Raw genomic sequence first — 17,145 nt, 5'->3', positions numbered from 1 at the left:
TTGAGAGGCGTGGCCAACAGACTGGGCGGGTCCTGTATCTGGCGGGCGGGGAGTTTGAGGGAGGACTATGCTGGAATATATAATATTGGAGGCGTGGTGTTAAGGTGCGTTTTGCATAAAGGGGCGGTGCGAGATTTCTGATTGACGTAAAGTGTGCTCTGAATCATAATACAGGGGCGTGGTCGTTATGGTGACTGACAGGCAGTGTGGGTGGGCTTTGCTTCATAGTGGGCGGAGTCAGCACAGTGAGTGGCGGGATAGCGGGAAAGCGGTAAATACGGATCCCGGTGGCAGATCCGGCGGGAGCTGGATGGCGGCTGCCGGGGGGATCGGCTGGTTCGCGGCGGTGTCTCTGGTGCTGTACCTGGCGGAGCGGGCGGCGGGTGAGTGAGATAGTCCCCAGTACTGAGCGCGGAGTCCCCGCTCCTCCGTCCGGCCGCCGCGTAGGGGGATGGGAGCATGTCTGCCACTTGTGCGGAATACCAGGGTCCGCTCCGCAGTCGGGGTCCCGGGGCTCCTCGGGGCTGATCACCGCGCGATGCAAACTCTCATCCTGCAGGGGCGTGACCCGGCTCTCCTGTGCCCCAGTATACCTGCGCAGGGGCGTGACCCGGCTCTCCTGTGCCCCAGTATACCTGCGCAGGGGCGTGACCCGGCTCTCCTGTGCCCGAGTATACCTGCGCAGGGGCGGTACCCAGCTCTCCTGTGCCCGAGTATACCTGCGCAGGGGCGTGACCCGGCTCTCCTGTGCCCCAGTATACCTGCGCAGGGGCGTGACCCGGCTCTCCTGTGCCCGAGTATACCTGCGCAGGGGCGGTACCCAGCTCTCCTGTGCCCGAGTATACCTGCGCAGGGGCGTGACCCGGCTCTCCTGTGCCCCAGTATACCTGCGCAGGGGCGGTACCCAGCTCTCCTGTGCCCGAGTATACCTGCGCAGGGGCGTGACCCGGCTCTCCTGTGCCCCAGTATACCTGCGCAGGGGCGTGACCCGGCTCTCCTGTGCCCGAGTATACCTGCGCAGGGGCGTGACCCGGCTCTCCTGTGCCCCAGTATACCTGCGCAGGGGCGTGACCCAGCTCTCCTGTGCCCGAGTATACCTGCGCAGGGGCGTGACCCGGCTCTCCTGTGCCCGAGTATACCTGCGCAGGGGCGGTACCCAGCTCTCCTGTGCCCGAGTATACCTGCGCAGGGGCGGTACCCAGCTCTCCTGTGCCCGAGTATACCTGCGCAGGGGCGTGACCCGGCTCTCCTGTGCCCCAGTATACCTGCGCAGGGGCGGTACCCAGCTCTCCTGTGCCCGAGTATACCTGCGCAGGGGCGTGACCCGGCTCTCCTGTGCCCCAGTATACCTGCGCAGGGGCGTGACCCGGCTCTCCTGTGCCCCAGTATACCTGCGCAGGGGCGTGACCCGGCTCTCCTGTGCCCCCAGTATACCTGCGCAGGGGCGTGACCCGGCTCTCCTGTGCCCCAGTATACCTGCGCAGGGGCGTGACCCGGCTCTCCTGTGCCCGAGTATACCTGCGCAGGGGCGTGACCCGGCTCTCCTGTGCCCGAGTATACCTGCGCAGGGGCGTGACCCGGCTCTCCTGTGCCTGAGTATACCTGCGCAGGGGCGTGACCCGGCTCTCCTGTGCCCCAGTATACCTGCGCAGGGGCGTGACCCGGCTCTCCTGTGCCCGAGTATACCTGCGCAGGGGCGTGACCCGGCTCTCCTGTGCCCGAGTATACCTGCGCAGGGGCGTGACCCGGCTCTCCTGTGCCCGAGTATACCTGCGCAGGGGCGTGACCCGGCTCTCCTGTGCCCCCAGTACCAGCGCAGGGGCGTGACCCGGCTCTCCTGTGCCCGAGTATACCTGCGCAGGGGCGTGACCCGGCTCTCCTGTGCCCGAGTATACCTGCGCAGGGGCGTGACCCGGCTCTCCTGTGCCCCAGTATACCTGCGCAGGGGTGTGACCCGGCTCTCCTGTGCCCCAGTATACCTGCGCAGGGGCGTGACCCGGCTCTCCTGTGCCCCAGTATACCTGCGCAGGGGCGTGACCCGGCTCTCCTGTGCCCCAGTATACCTGCGCAGGGGCGTGACCCGGCTCTCCTGTGCCCCAGTATACCTGCGCAGGGGCGTGACCCGGCTCTCCTGTGCCCGAGTATACCTGCGCAGGGGCGTGACCCGGCTCTCCTGTGCCCCCAGTACCAATGCAGGGGCTGCAACAAATGTACAATCAGCAGCAATGTGAAGTGCCCCAATCACTGGGGATGATATTGGGAGTTGTAGTACTTGGGATCTCTTGTTGCTCCGCTCTCAGTGCACACAGCAGTTTCCAGGCGTCATCACTCTCCTTTTTCACGGCCTCCCGGCAGCTTCATCGGGATCCGGTGTTCTGGTCTCTTTGTGGCGAAGCGTCCGATACATAATAGATGAGAGCGGATTTATTATCTCCAGAGGCCGGGATAAAGTGACAGGTCCTGAGGTCACAAGACGGGGACACTGCCACTCACAGGGGAAGCAAATGTGCACGGAGGGCGGTATTATACTGCTTCTATTCTGTACATAGGGGCAGTATTATAGTAGTTATATCCTTGTACATAGGGGCAGTATTATAGTAGTTATATTCTTGTACATAGGGGCAGTATTATAGTAGTTATATTCTTGTACATAGGAGCAGTATTATAGTAGTTATATTCTTGTACATAGGGGCAGTATTATAGTAGTTATATTCTTGTACATAGGGGCAGTATTATAGTAGTTATATTCTTGTACATAGCGATCAGTATTATAGTAGTTATATTCTTGTACATAGGGGCAGTATTATAGTAGGTATATTCTTGTACATAGGAGCAGTATTATAGTAGTTATATTCTTGTACATAGGGGCAGTATTATAGTAGTTATATTCTTGTACATAGGAGCAGTATTATAGTAGTTATATTCTTGTACATAGCGATCAGTATTATAGTAGTTATATTCATGTACATAGGAGTATTATAGTAGTTATATTCTTGTATATAGGGGCAGTATTATAGTAGTTATATTCTTGTACATAGGAGCAGTAATATAGTAGTTATATTCTTGTACATAGCAGTATTATAGTAGTTATATTCTTGTATATAGGGGCAGTATTATAGTAGTTATATTCTTGTACATAGCAGTATTATAGTAGTTATATTCTTGTATATAGGGGCAGTATTATAGTAGTTATATTCTTGTACATAGGAGCAGTATTATAGTAGTTATATTCTTGTACATAGGGGCAGTATTATAGTAGTTGAATTCTTGTACATAGGAGCAGTATTATAGTAGTTATATTCTTGTACATAGGGGCAGTATTATAGTAGTTATATTCTTGTACACAGGGGCAGTATTATAGTAGTTATATTCTTGTACATAGGGGCAGTATTATAGTAGTTATATTCTTGTACATAGGGGCAGTATTATAGTAGTTATATTCTTGTACACAGGGGCAGTATTATAGTAGTTATATTCTTGTACATAGGGGCAGTATTATAGTAGTTATATTCTTGTACATAGGAGCAGTATTATAGTAGTTATATTCTTGTACATAGGGGCAGTATTATAGTAGTTATATTCTTGTACATAGGGGCAGTATTATAGTAGTTATATTCTTGTACACAGGGGCAGTATTATAGTAGTTATATTCTTGTACATAGGGGCAGTATTATAGTAGTTATATTCTTGTACATAGGAGCAGTATTATAGTAGTTATATTCTTGTACATAGGGGCAGTATTATAGTAGTTATATTCTTGTACATAGGAGCAGTATTATAGTAGTTATATTCTTGTACATAGGAGCAGTATTATAGTAGTTATATTCTTGTACATAGGAGCAGTATTATAGTAGTTATATTCTTGTACATAGGGGCCGTATTATTGTAGTTGCAGTTGTGCTCAAAAGTTTACATACCCCGGCAGAATTTTTGCTTTCTTGGCCTTTTTTCAGAGAATATGAATGATAACACCAAAACTTTTTCTCCACTCATGGTTAGTGGTTGGGTGAAGCCATTTATTGTCAGACTACTGAGTTTTCTCTTTTTTAAATCATAATGACAATCCAAAACATCCAAATGACTCTGATCAAAAGTTCACACACCCTGGTGATTTTGGCCTGATAACATGCACAGAAGGTGACACAAATGGGTGTGAATGGCTACTAAAGGTAACATCCTCACCTGTGACCTGTTTACTTGTAATCAGTGTGTACATAAAAGCTGAGTGAGTTTCTGGGATCCAGACAGACTCTTGAATCTTTCATCCAGCCACTAATGTTTCTGGATTGTGAGTCATGGGGAAAGCAATAGAATTATTAACCGATGTGCGGGAAAAGGTAGTTGAACTGTATAAAACAGGAAAGGGATACAAAAAGATACCCAAGGAATTGATAATACCAGTCAGCAGTGTACAAACTGTGATTACCAAATGGAAAATCAGGGGCTCTGTAAAAACAAAACCACGGTCAGGTAGACCAACAAAAATGTCGTCCACAACTGCCCAGAAAATTGTTCGGGATGTAAAGAAAATTCACAAATAACATCAGCGGAAATACAGGACTTTCTGAAAACTAGCGGTGTGGCTGTTTCAAGATGCACAATAAGGAGGCACTAGAAGAAAAATGAGCTGCATGTTCAAGTCGCCAGAGGAAATCCATTACTACGCAAATGCCACAAAGTATCTCACCTACAATACACAAAACAGCACAGAGACAAGCCTCAAAACTTCTGGAATAAGGTAATTTGGAGTGATGAGACCAAAATTGAACTTTTTGGCCACAACCATAAACGTTACATTTGGAGAGAGGTCAACAAGGCCTATGATGAAATGAACACCATTCCTACTGTGAAGCACGGAGGTGGATCGCTGATGTTTTGGGGATGTGTGAGCTACAAAGGAACAGGAAACTTGGTCAAAGTTGAAGGAAAGATAAATGCAGCATGTTATCAGCAAAAACTGGAGGCAAATTTGCACTCATCAGCCCGGAAGCTGCGCCTGGGACGTACTTCCAGCCTCCAACAAGATGACGATCCAAAACACAAGGCTCACTTCACTTCCCACTGCACTCGTATTAACATAATTGACAGAATTGGTGCATCTTATCTATGTTTCTTTTCTGTGGTTGTTGAGAGCTGATGGTTTTTAGCCTGGGGGGGGGGTAGTATCCATGGCCCCTTAATATCGGCCTGCAGCTGTCTGCATATCCTTTGCTGGTTATTAATTATAGGTCCTACGTCATTTTTTTTTTTTCTTTTTTTAAGGTTCCCCTATTTTAATAGCCAGTCAAGGCTAAGTATACAGCTGTGAGCTGATTTTAATAGCCAGGGAAGCTCCGCGGGTCTTACCCCCTTCCCAGGCTATAAACATCGGCCGCAGCTGTCGGCTTTCCCTCCGCTGGTTATGAAATTTACACAGGAGCCCACAATATTTTTTTTTTTTTCCAGAAAAATTAATCTTTTATTAATTAAATACATGTACAGTAATTTGCACACACTCTGTACTAATTGTATTTGTCACTTGCAATAATACATCGGATGTAAATTGGATGCTAGGTGTGGAAAATCGGATTGTCCTCGCATTACACTCGTGCGACTCTCGGCAGGGAGACTCTGTCCGATATTTCATACATACGCTGTGACTCCGGCCTTACACTGGTTTCCTGATGCTGGTTGTTGTGTTTTCTCCGCAGAATGTGCGGCGGTCGCTCACTACTTCGTCACTGCGCAGTTCCTCTGGGCGGGATGGACGCTCGGTCTGCTCCTTCCTGGATGTGTGATACAGGCGATCAGTTTGGTCTGGTTTCGGGCTGACGGGCACCACCATTGCTTCTTCCTGAGTCTCGCTCACATCCTGCAGCTTGGGATCCTGAAAAGGTAGCGGAGATGGCCGAGCCTGATGCCGGGGGTCCTCGTGGGCTGGATGGGGTCTGAGGGCTGATGATGTCATGTCAGTAAGAGTGGAGGCTCTGCCTGCAGCCACCACTAGGGGGAGCTCACTGCAGACGGATTCCTTGTCGATAGCAGAGCTGTGGATTTGTAGACGGTCGGCTCCCTCTAGTGGTGGCTGCAGGCAGCACCAATACTGTCATTAACCCTTTCTATTATGGTTCTGCCTCCATGATGATTTCTTACTCACAACTGTACGTTGATGGCGCACGTTTCTGAGGTCCGCTGCGAATACTTGAATCTGAGATGACCGTGGCCCGCAAGCCTGTTAGCTTAGAACAGCTAATATTGCAATACTAAATTGCAGGGTATTTGATGTCGTTTTATTCCATGGTAGAACACAAAAAAGTAACAGTTTAGACAAAATGATTAAAAAACAAAACAAAAAAACCCCATAAAATATTATCCCCTAGGTAAGTTCTGCTGTCGATGTATGTCAGATGTGTGCGTATGGGGCTGACTCAGGAGCAATACTCCCAAGTAATGTTAAAAAAAAATTATTTTACATAGATATATAATTATAATAAAAAATTAATTAGCTCTTAACAAACAAAAAATTACGATTAAAAGTAATATATGAGCATATTTTTGTACCGCCACATGTGGCTTTATCCAAAGTAGGTAAATATGTTAATTTTATTCTATATGTTTAATTCTTAAATAAAAAAAAAAAAATGCTTCCCAGAAAAACAAACAACAAAAATAGATCCTCAAATCTTTATTAGAAACACTAAAATGGTCAAATAAGAAGCAGGGCGCTTCCTCCTGCAGCAAATCTGCTGATTTTATATATATATATATATATATATATATATATATATATATATATATATATATATATATATATATATATATTATTATTTTTTTTAAACCAAATTTTTTTATTTGCCCACTATTGTGATGGATGTGAGGATTTTGAAGGAGGAGCTGCTATTGTTGTAGAGGTAGAGGGTCTGTGGTCGGGGGTCTCCGCTCCTCATTGGCTTCTCTTTCCTTAGACACGTGGATTCTCTCCGACTTGTTCTCAGGGAAAAAGGGGAAAGCGCAAACGAGGAGCAGGATCTGGTGATGAAGCAGGGAGACCTGTCGCTTCTCCGGCTGATAGAAGTCTTATTACAGGCCCTGCCCCAACTGCTCCTGCAGACGTATGTGTACATGACCCTGGACCGCACGGACGTCTACGCAGGTTCGTTATCTCCTGGAGGAGACCTCATAGCCCCTTTATTGGTTATACTATTCTTGCTGATTCCTCTAGGGGGAGCCCTCCATATTCTTTAGATGATGCAATTATTGCTGTCACCACTAGGGGGAGCCCTTCTTATTCCCTTCTTTAGATGATGCAATTATTGCTGTCACCACTAGGGGGAGCCCTTCATATTCCCTTCTTTAGATGATGCAATTATTGCTGTCACCAGTAGGGGGAGCCTTTCATATTCCCTTCTTTAGATGATGCAATTATTGCTGTCACCACTAGGGGGAGCCCTTCATATTCCCTTCTTTAGATGATGCAATTATTGCTGTCACCACTAGGGGGAGCCCTTCATATTCCCTTCTTTAGATGATGCAATTATTGCTGTCACCACTAGGGGGAGCCCTTCTTATTCCCTTCTTTAGATGATGCAATTATTGCTGTGACCACTAGGGGGAGCCCTTCTTATTCCCTTCTTTAGATGATGCAATTATTGCTGTCACCACTAGGGGGAGCCCATCTTATTCCCTTCTTTAGATGATGCAATTATTGCTGTCACCACTAGGGGGAGCCCTCCATATTCCCTTCTTTAGATGATGCAATTATTGCTGTGACCACTAGGGGGAACCCTTCTTATTCCCTTCTTTAGATGATGCAATTATTGCTGTCACCACTAGGGGGAGCCCTTCTTATTCCCTTCTTTAGATGATGCAATTATTGCTGTCACCACTAGGGGGAGCCCTTCTTATTCCCTTCTTTAGATGATGCAATTATTGCTGTCACCACTAGGGGGAGCCCTTCTTATTCCCTTCTTTAGATGATGCAATTATTGCTGTCACCACTAGGGGGAGCCCTTCTTATTCCCTTCTTTAGATGATGCAATTATTGCTGTCACCACTAGGGGGAACCCTTCTTATTCCCTTCTTTAGATGATGCAATTATTGCTGTCACCACTAGGGGGAGCCCTTCTTATTCCCTTCTTTAGATGATGCAATTATTGCTGTCACCACTAGGGGGAGCCCTTCTTATTCCCTTCTTTAGATGATGCAATTATTGCTGTCACCACTAGGGGGAGCCCTTCTTATTCCCTTCTTTAGATGATGCAATTATTGCTGTCACCACTAGGGGGAGCCTTTCATATTTCCTTCTTTAGATGATGCAATTATTGCGGTCACCACTAGGGGGAGCCCTTCATATTCCCTTCTTTAGATGATGCAATTATTGCTGTCACCAGTAGGGGGAGCCCTTCTTATTCCCTTTTTTACATGATGCAATTCTAGCTTCCTCTGCTAGAAGAGAATATGAAGTGCTCCCCCTATGTGATGCAATTCTAGCTTTCATCATTAGGGGGAGTCCTTCATATTCTCTTCTATGTGATACAATTCTACCTTTCATCACTAGGGGGAGCACTTCATAGTCCCTTCTTTATGTGATGCAATTATTCCTGTCACCACTAGGGGGAGCCCTCCATATTCCCTTTATGTGATGCAATTCTAGCTTTGACCACTAGGGGGATCCCTGCATACAGAGTTACTCAGTTCGGTACACGCTGTATATAGCTGTATACCATCAGCTGCACATTATTACCGGGCCCCTAAAAGAAGTTTGACTATCACTAATTTTCCTCTGTTTTGTGTTGCAGTGTGCTGCGCCCTGTTGTGCCTCCTGTCCCTCTCCTGGGCGCTGGTCTCCTTCAGTCACTTCCTCTGTCTCCTGAGGCCGGGGCACCTCTGTTTACCTTGGGCATCGGTGCTGTGCCAGCTGCTGTGGAGGATGGGTATGATCGGCACCCGGGTGATGGCTCTCATATTGTTTGCTAGAGTTTATCACTTCTGGGTGTTCGCTGTAGGAGGTGAGGGCTGGTGTGAAACAATCCTCTGTGCTGCTGTCCCTCCTCCCCCTCACATCACCGGTCCGTCGCTCACCACATGGTCCGCTCCCTCCTCTCCTGAAATCCTCTGTGCTGCTGTCCCTCCCCCTCACATCACCGGTCCATCGCTCACCACATGGTCCGCTCGCTCCTCTCCTGAAATCCTCTGTGCTGCTGTCCCTCCCCCCCCTCACATCACCGGTCCATCGCTCACCACATGGTCCGCTCCCTCCTCTCCTGAAATCCTCTGTGCTGCTGTCCCTCTTCCCCCTCACATCACCGGTCCATCGCTCACCACAAGGTCCGCTCACTCCTCTCCTGAAATCCTCTGTGCTGCTGTCCCTCCTCCCCCTCACATCACCGGTCCATCGCTCACCACATGGTCCGCTCCCTCCTCTCCTGAAATCCTCTGTGCTGCTGTCCCTCTTCCCCCTCACATCACCGGTCCATCGCTCACCACAAGGTCTGCTCGCTCCTCTCCTGAAATCCTCTGTGCTGCTGTCCCTCCCCCCCCTCACATCACCGGTCCATCGCTCACCACATGGTCCGCTCCCTCCTCTCCTGAAATCCTCTGTGCTGCTGTCCCTCTTCCCCCTCACATCACCGGTCCATCGCTCACCACAAGGTCTGCTCGCTCCTCTCCTGAAATCCTCTGTGCTGCTGTCCCTCTTCCCCCTCACATCACCGGTCCATCGCTCACCACAAGGTCTGCTCGCTCCTCTCCTGAAATCCTCTGTGCTGCTGTCCCTCCTCCCCCTCACATCACCGGTCCATCGCTCACCACATGGTCCGCTCCCTCCTCTCCTGAAATCCTCTGTGCTGCTGTCCCTCTTCCCCCTCACATCACCGGTCCATCGCTCACCACAAGGTCTGCTCGCTCCTCTCCTGAAATCCTCTGTGCTGCTGTCCCTCCCCCCCCTCACATCACCGGTCCATCGCTCACCACATGGTCCGCTCGCTCCTCTCCTGAAATCCTCTGTGCTGCTGTCCCTCCCCCCCCTCACATCACCGGTCCATCGCTCACCACATGGTCCGCTCCCTCCTCTCCTGAAATCCTCTGTGCTGCTGTCCCTCTTCCCCCTCACATCACCGGTCCATCGCTCACCACAAGGTCCGCTCGCTCCTCTCCTGAAATCCTCTGTGCTGCTGTCCCTCTTCCCCCTCACATCACCGGTCCATCGCTCACCACAAGGTCTGCTCGCTCCTCTCCTGAAATCCTCTGTGCTGCTGTCCCTCCCCCCCCTCACATCACCGGTCCATCGCTCACCACATGGTCCGCTCGCTCCTCTCCTGAAATCCTCTGTGCTGCTGTCCCTCCCCCCCCTCACATCACCGGTCCATCGCTCACCACATGGTCCGCTCCCTCCTCTCCTGAAATCCTCTGTGCTGCTGTCCCTCCCCCCCCTCACATCACCGGTCCATCGCTCACCACATGGTCCGCTCCCTCCTCTCCTGAAATCCTCTGTGCTGCTGTCCCTCTTCCCCCTCACATCACCGGTCCATCGCTCACCACAAGGTCTGCTCGCTCCTCTCCTGAAATCCTCTGTGCTGCTGTCCCTCCCCCCCCTCACATCACCGGTCCATCGCTCACCACATGGTCCGCTCGCTCCTCTCCTGAAATCCTCTGTGCTGCTGTCCCTCCCCCCCCCTCACATCACCGGTCCATCGCTCACCACATGGTCCGCTCCCTCCTCTCCTGAAATCCTCTGTGCTGCTGTCCCTCTTCCCCCTCACATCACCGGTCCATCGCTCACCACAAGGTCCGCTCGCTCCTCTCCTGAAATCCTCTGTGCTGCTGTCCCTCTTCCCCCTCACATCACCGGTCCATCGCTCACCACAAGGTCTGCTCGCTCCTCTCCTGAAATCCTCTGTGCTGCTGTCCCTCCCCCCCCCCCCCCTCACATCACCGGTCCATCGCTCACCACATGGTCCGCTCCCTCCTCTCCTGAAATCCTCTGTGCTGCTGTCCCTCCAACTACTCCTCCTTACACCACATCCTGCTGCGCATGAAGCACGGACACCACCATCCTCCTCACCGCACCCTACCCCATCTGCGCACTCCTCTCCTGAAATACTCTGTGCTGCTGTCACGTGTCCCTTGTCTCCCGGCAGGCGCTCACTGGCTGGTGATGTCCTTCTGGCTGGTGGCTCAGCAGACCGATGTCGTCTCCACGCCGTGCTATTGGCGACTCTTCAATGTCCTCCTCGGCGCGGTCTACACCTTCTGCTTCATTAACGTCCGGGATGGACCCTCCCGCTACCGCGTCGCCATCTTCTACGTGGTGAGCAGCCCCTTTTGTTTCAAAATATAAACATATGTATATATATATATATTTTTTTTTTTTTTCTTTTCATTTTTTTTTCTATACCTCTTCGTCCCACAAGGGGGTCTTGAACATGAAATTCCCTAATCGCTCACGTCCTCTACTCTTCTTTGTTGTTGTCATTTTCCCTGACCAGCTTCCATACAAGGGGGACCTGGGGCCAATTTTCGGCCCCAGGGGCCAATTTTAGGCCCCTGGCTCCGCACTGAGCATTCACCCTTAGAACTCTTAACCGTGGTTGAGAAATCTGAATCTTTATTTTTCTCTTAAAGGTTAAAAATCAACTTTTGTGAGTGGGTTTTGTTCACAAAGTCGCGCCGTTGGCTTTTCTACAGCCTATGAGCTGCAGTGATTATTGCTCTCGTCTATCAGTGAGAGCGTTGGGTTATTCCTTGAACTCCTCTGTTGCTTCCATAAACCATAACCGTTTCGCTGAACACTGTGGTTATAAATTGGCACCGAGGAGCTCAGGAAAAGACAGATCAAGTGTTAAAAACTCCCCTCCAGAACGAGCTCGCTGACTGTTCTCAGTTTCCTCATTCTGCAGCTAGTATGGAGGCTATGGGAGGAAAAAATGTTAATTAAACCCTATTGCAAAACGATTTTTAGCCTCAAATACAAGCATTTAAGTGAAAACAAAGTCCGCGAATGCCTCAATTATTATTCCTCTAAGTTTCTGATGTTTTCCTTAAAGGGATTTTCCAGTAGTGACAGGTTATATAATCCCTTCACAATGAGCAGAGGTGTCCCCACATGATCACCAGCGATCGGCTCCAATTTGTGACTGTTTATTTTCCCTGCAGCGCCACCACGGGGGAAATGATGTATTACACGGTCGGGTCCTCCGAGGCAAGAAGCGACACGCCACTCTAGACTACCTAGATTTTCTGCGACTGACGCCGTCCCTTGTGTCGTCCCTATAGATCATGTTGTTAGAAAACTGCATCCTGCTGCTGCTGGCCACAGACTTCCTGCAGGGGGCGGCGTGGAGCGAGGTGAAGCTGTCCGTGGCCGTCCTGTCCGGGTTTCTCATCGGTGAGTGGATGGTCGCGGTAGAGGCGCGCGCCGTCACGGGTCCTGCCGCAGACGGGAGCACAAAGCTTCGTTTCATAGCTTTCTTAGCTGTGTAATTATAGATAATTCCTAGAATAAATGGTGGCAGAGGCGGAACGAATTATCATCTTCACATCGTAAATCGCATCACACGCCTTAAGTAGCGGATTTAGTGTCGTCTTCAAAGCTTTGTGTTCATTCATTGAGCAAGGAAACCATCAGCAAGCAGCCGTCGCTGGCATCCCTCATTGGATGTGTGTGCGATCTAAGCACGACTCTCCTTACAGGGTATCCATTCCTGCCTGACAGCATGGCGGCTCTGTGTAATGCCTTGCTGTGACCACTAGGGGTAAGGGGGGCTCCGCTGTGTTCAGTGACGGGGTACTGCTGTGATTAGTGAGAGAAGGAGGCTGTGCTGTGATTACTGGTGGTAAATAGGGATCCTACGAAGTGCAGTGATGTAGAGTGAAGGGAGCTCTGCTGTGATTACTGGGGGTAACGACACCTGATTGGGGGATAAGGGGCTCTATACTGGAATGATGGAAGGGACCCCGGGAGCGGGGGGGGGTTCCTCTGTGACTACTGAGGGTAAGAATGCTCTCCTGGGAAGAGAATTTCATTGCTGTGACTACTGTGGGTGAAGGGGGTTCTGCTGTGACTACTGAGGGTAAATGGGTTCTGCTGTGACTACTGTGGGGAAGGGGGCTCTCCTGGGAAGAGGATTTCATTACTGTGACTACTGAGGGGAACGGGGCTCTTCTGGGAAGAGGATTTCATGGTGGTGACTCCTGTGGGTGAAGGGGGTTCTGCTGTGACTACTGTGGGTAAATGGGTTCTGCTGTGACTACTGTGGGGAAGGGGGCTCTCCTGGGAAGAGGATTTCATTACTGTGACTACTGTGGGTAAAGGGGGTTCTCCTGGGAAGAGGATTTCATTGCTGTGACTACTGTGGGTGAAGGGGGTTCTGCTGTGACTACTGTGGGTAAAGGGGGTTCTTCTGAGAAGAGGACTCCATTGCTGTGACTACTGGGGGTAAAGGGAAGCCCTGCTGTGTGCATTGATGGAAGATGAAGCAGTCTGCTGTGACTACTGGGGAACTGGAGGGAGTTACTGCTATGACTACTGGGGAAGAAGTTGTGTGCAGATGATCTGACAATGTGTATGTATGTATATATGTATAATTTTATATATTATTTTGTTGTAATTTCCTCTCTTTTGTGATTTTCAGGCTGTGCTGCCTTAATCATTTATTACACGCTTCTGCACCCCAAATCGACAGAAATCTCACAGAGCTTCAAAAAAGCTGGATCAGGCCTCCACGGCAGGGAAGAGGAGCCTCCTTACTCCTTCAAAGGGTGGAATAAGACTTCTCAGAAAGAAGCGGTGGACGACGCATTTCCCAGAGAAAACTTTATAGACGGGAAAAGGGTCGATCAGGAGGATCTTCCTTGGAGAAAGGTCGCCGAAAAACAGCATCGCCTCCTGCTCCTGAAGCTTGCCATGAAGACCGGAAACCTCTCAAAAATCAACGCGGCCTTTGGTGAAGGTGGCATCGGAGACCTCTTCTATATTCAAGGGTCAACAGATGCCCAGCACCCTCTGGTGAAGAGTGGAAGTGTTTCAGGAAGCAACGTCAAAAGTGGGTTCTTGATGTCTGAATCATGGTCTTTAGGCAAAACGCCGGTAGACAGTGGTCAGGGACACAAGTATGGACCTCAAGGAACCTCCAATTATGATAGCCTTCATGATGGTGTGGTTGGTAATGAACCTCCTGGTGTTGGCTCTGGGAAGTCATCCGAGGTGGCCAACACTTGCTCTCCAAGCAATGGCCTGATTGGGAGCGGCACATTGTACTTCAGTGCCCACACGGATGGTATGAATCCGTCTGGCAACGGTACAGTGTGCGTTGTAGAGGTCACCAAGAAAGCCGCGACAAACACCCCCATAAAAGACATAGAACCGGACAAAACCAACGATCTCCAAGTCATGTGCGTCAGCCCCATCCTCAGCCTGGCCACCAATAGCAACTTCCACCGGAGCATTGCAGAAGACGTGGGAAGTCTATGCGAAGAATCCGAGATGACCATCGATGACTCTGGCATTACCGAGCCTCCAGAAACAAGAGGCTTCCATCTGTTATCTACCGGGGTTCTGCCTCCTGCCGTAAAGGGAAGACTCATCCAAGAAGAACAGCCTTGCTTCACGTCAACTCCGAAACCTCAAGCGTCGGCAGTAGATGTAGGACCACGGGAAGAAAAGAAAGCCAGGAGAAGGCTCGATCATGTGATCACAAGAACGTAGGTCCTATGTGACTTTTTCTGGAGAAATTAGGGGTCTCTAGATGAGACCATATGAGACGGATAGTTATATGGTTCTTGATGGATCCCATCGCCGATTTTTGGCTCCATTGCCAAAACAAAGGAGACCCGTTAATATAGTATGGACGGTAAATGCTGTGTCCCCCGGCAAGTCATTAACCAAGATCAGTATTTGAAAATTTCCATGTGAGGTGTAGCCCATGGCCGTCCAAGCTGTTTCTTCACCTCAGTCATGGCACCCACCACCAAACGCCTCCTCAACATAAGTCCTATTACCACTAGAACTTGTACGTTGGGTTTTACACTACTCCCAAAAAGTTAGGGATATTTGGCTTTCCGGCAAAATTTATGGAAAATGTGAAAAGTTCCATCTACAGTGATTTTATAATGAAAGTCAGACATTTAAGTAGAGGGGGAAAAAAATGGTGATTCCCTCATCTCAAACCATTTATTGAAACAAAAGCCAACGACAGTGGTGGGCATACACCCCAAAAAATGTCAGTCTCAATAACTTGTCATGTGGCCTTGAGCATCAATCATAGCTGACATCTGCTCCTCACAAGTGGAGTTATTCTCTGTGGAGGCATGGCGTCCCACTCTTCTTGAAAGGTGGCACTAAGGTCATTGAGGTTCTGGGGTACAAATTTACGAGCCTCTACACTATGACTCGACTTATCCCATAGATTTTTTTTATGGGATTCAGGTCTGGAGAAAGTGAAGGCCACCCCATGTGAGGTCCTCCATTCTCCAGAAGCGGTTCTCTAATGATGAGACCTCGATCATCTGGAACATGGACGTCCATGAACATGAAATTAGGCCTGTGTTGTTCGAGACTGGATTACTGATGTTTTTCAAGTAGGTGGGGCTTGTTACAAAGTGTAGGGCAGTTCTATAGTGACTAGACATACCTGCCCACACTGTAACAACAACGCCTCGTCTGGTGACCACAGTGGTTGTTGCATAGCGCTGTTTTTGACATCTCCAACATCGTTGATGACCATCATTTCTGCTCAGCATGAATCGACAGTGAAGAGCACCGAGGCCACTGGTCTCTTGTCCAACGTAGATGCTCCCTGGCCCATGGTCATGTGGTCAGGTAGCCTTGAAGGTCGTCTACCACGCAGTCCACGTTGATGTAAACTGTTTCGAATGATGACGTCTCTTGCCTACCTTGCATGTTCCTGGAGTTGTGTGGCATTTGTCATCCCGTTCCGAAGAAAATTGATCTCAATGAAGCGGTCATCAGTGTGGGTTGTGACCAAAAGACTTCCACTTCTCTGGCGTTCTGTGACTCTTCCAGTCTTTGTATCTCTGTTGTCACCTGTGGATGACCCATCTAAGCTCAGAGCTCAGTGGCCACTTCCACCTGAGAACATCTGGCTTAAAGCCTCGCAATGGCGAGGTCATGGTCATCAACGGTTGGGTTGGGTCTTGGTCTCATGATGACGAGGACTGGTTAATACCAATTCTAATAGAATCCTGAAATGTATTGGCCGATTCATGGATCAAACGCCAGTTGTGAATTTTGCCATTAAGCTCCTTGTTAGAGAACAGTAAGTTGTGCAAAAAGTCCTGAAGCGTTGAAGAGTTGGGCATGGGCATCCAAAAGTTTAGAGACCTCACATTAAGTTCACCTGAAGAGGTCAGAGGGCATTGTAGGATCATCCAGAAACTTCACCCGAAAACCAGATACACTTCTCACAAAAAGTTAGGAATATGTTCATTCCCATCACTATCTGATTTCTTAAATTGAAAGAACATGGCTGACTTCTTAAAAAAAAAAAAAAAAAAAAGCAGCGCCACCTTTAGGTGTGGTAGTGCAACTCAGCACTGTTTACTTTATTAGGATTGAGAGGCAATACCTGATACAACCTGATTTAGGGGTGGCGCTATTTTGAAAAGAAAAAGTGGCCATGGTTTTTCTATAAAGTGATTTTCTTTTAGTTTGGAGAGTGTTAAAGGGAATTTTACATAACACCCAAGTGGCCCAGACGGCGGTGAGACTGACTCATGACAAACCAGATACTGTACTTTAATTAGGAGAGCTGTATGATGACCTGAAAATATCGGGGGGTACACAGGCTCCTGAGTTGGGGATTAACTAATGCGGTCGGCAAGCTGTACTGTACATATCCTGGCAGCGGCTGCCTTTTAAGAGTAGGATGGTGGAAGCGGCATAATCCGCCCTGAACTCTGGTTTGGGGGTCTGTTCAATATGCTGCCCCTTAGTTAAGGCCTGAGCTGCAATGCCACATACAACCTGTAGTCAGGTGTGGCGCCCTTTTTTGAGAAAATCAACTTTTTGTTAATTCTAGACTGGCCCTTTAAGGAATGTATGTGTGAAACATTGTATCTAACTGCACTGACTCCTCCCCTTCTCTTAAGGTTACGGTACAAGAAAACCCCCAAAAGTTTTACCAACTTCTGTCAACAATTAAATTTGTA

At 49.1% G+C, this 17,145-nt stretch overlaps 1 protein-coding gene across 2 annotated transcripts; it reads left to right on the top strand.

Moving 5' to 3' along the window:
- Positions 1-234: 234 nt before the first annotated feature.
- On the top strand, positions 235-16,473 carry XKR5 (XK related 5). 2 transcript variants are annotated; one of them, XM_077291693.1, is made up of 7 exons: positions 235-383; positions 5,691-5,874; positions 6,945-7,132; positions 8,778-8,912; positions 11,118-11,287; positions 12,253-12,364; positions 13,611-16,473. In XM_077291693.1, exons 1-7 carry the CDS (start codon positions 311-313, stop codon positions 14,681-14,683), a joined length of 1,935 nt encoding a protein of 644 aa, XP_077147808.1. In that variant the 5' UTR covers positions 235-310; the 3' UTR covers positions 14,684-16,473. The 2 variants fall into 2 exon arrangements, with proteins under 2 accessions (XP_077147808.1, XP_077147807.1); XM_077291692.1 differs by having other exon boundaries at positions 8,778-8,987; positions 13,611-16,472.
- The last annotated feature ends 672 nt before the right edge of the window (positions 16,474-17,145 follow it).

This window comes from Ranitomeya variabilis, chromosome 2 (genome assembly GCF_051348905.1).
Source record: "Ranitomeya variabilis isolate aRanVar5 chromosome 2, aRanVar5.hap1, whole genome shotgun sequence".
NCBI lineage: Eukaryota > Metazoa > Chordata > Amphibia > Anura > Dendrobatidae > Ranitomeya > Ranitomeya variabilis.
This window is presented reverse-complemented; position numbering and strand designations above follow the sequence as displayed.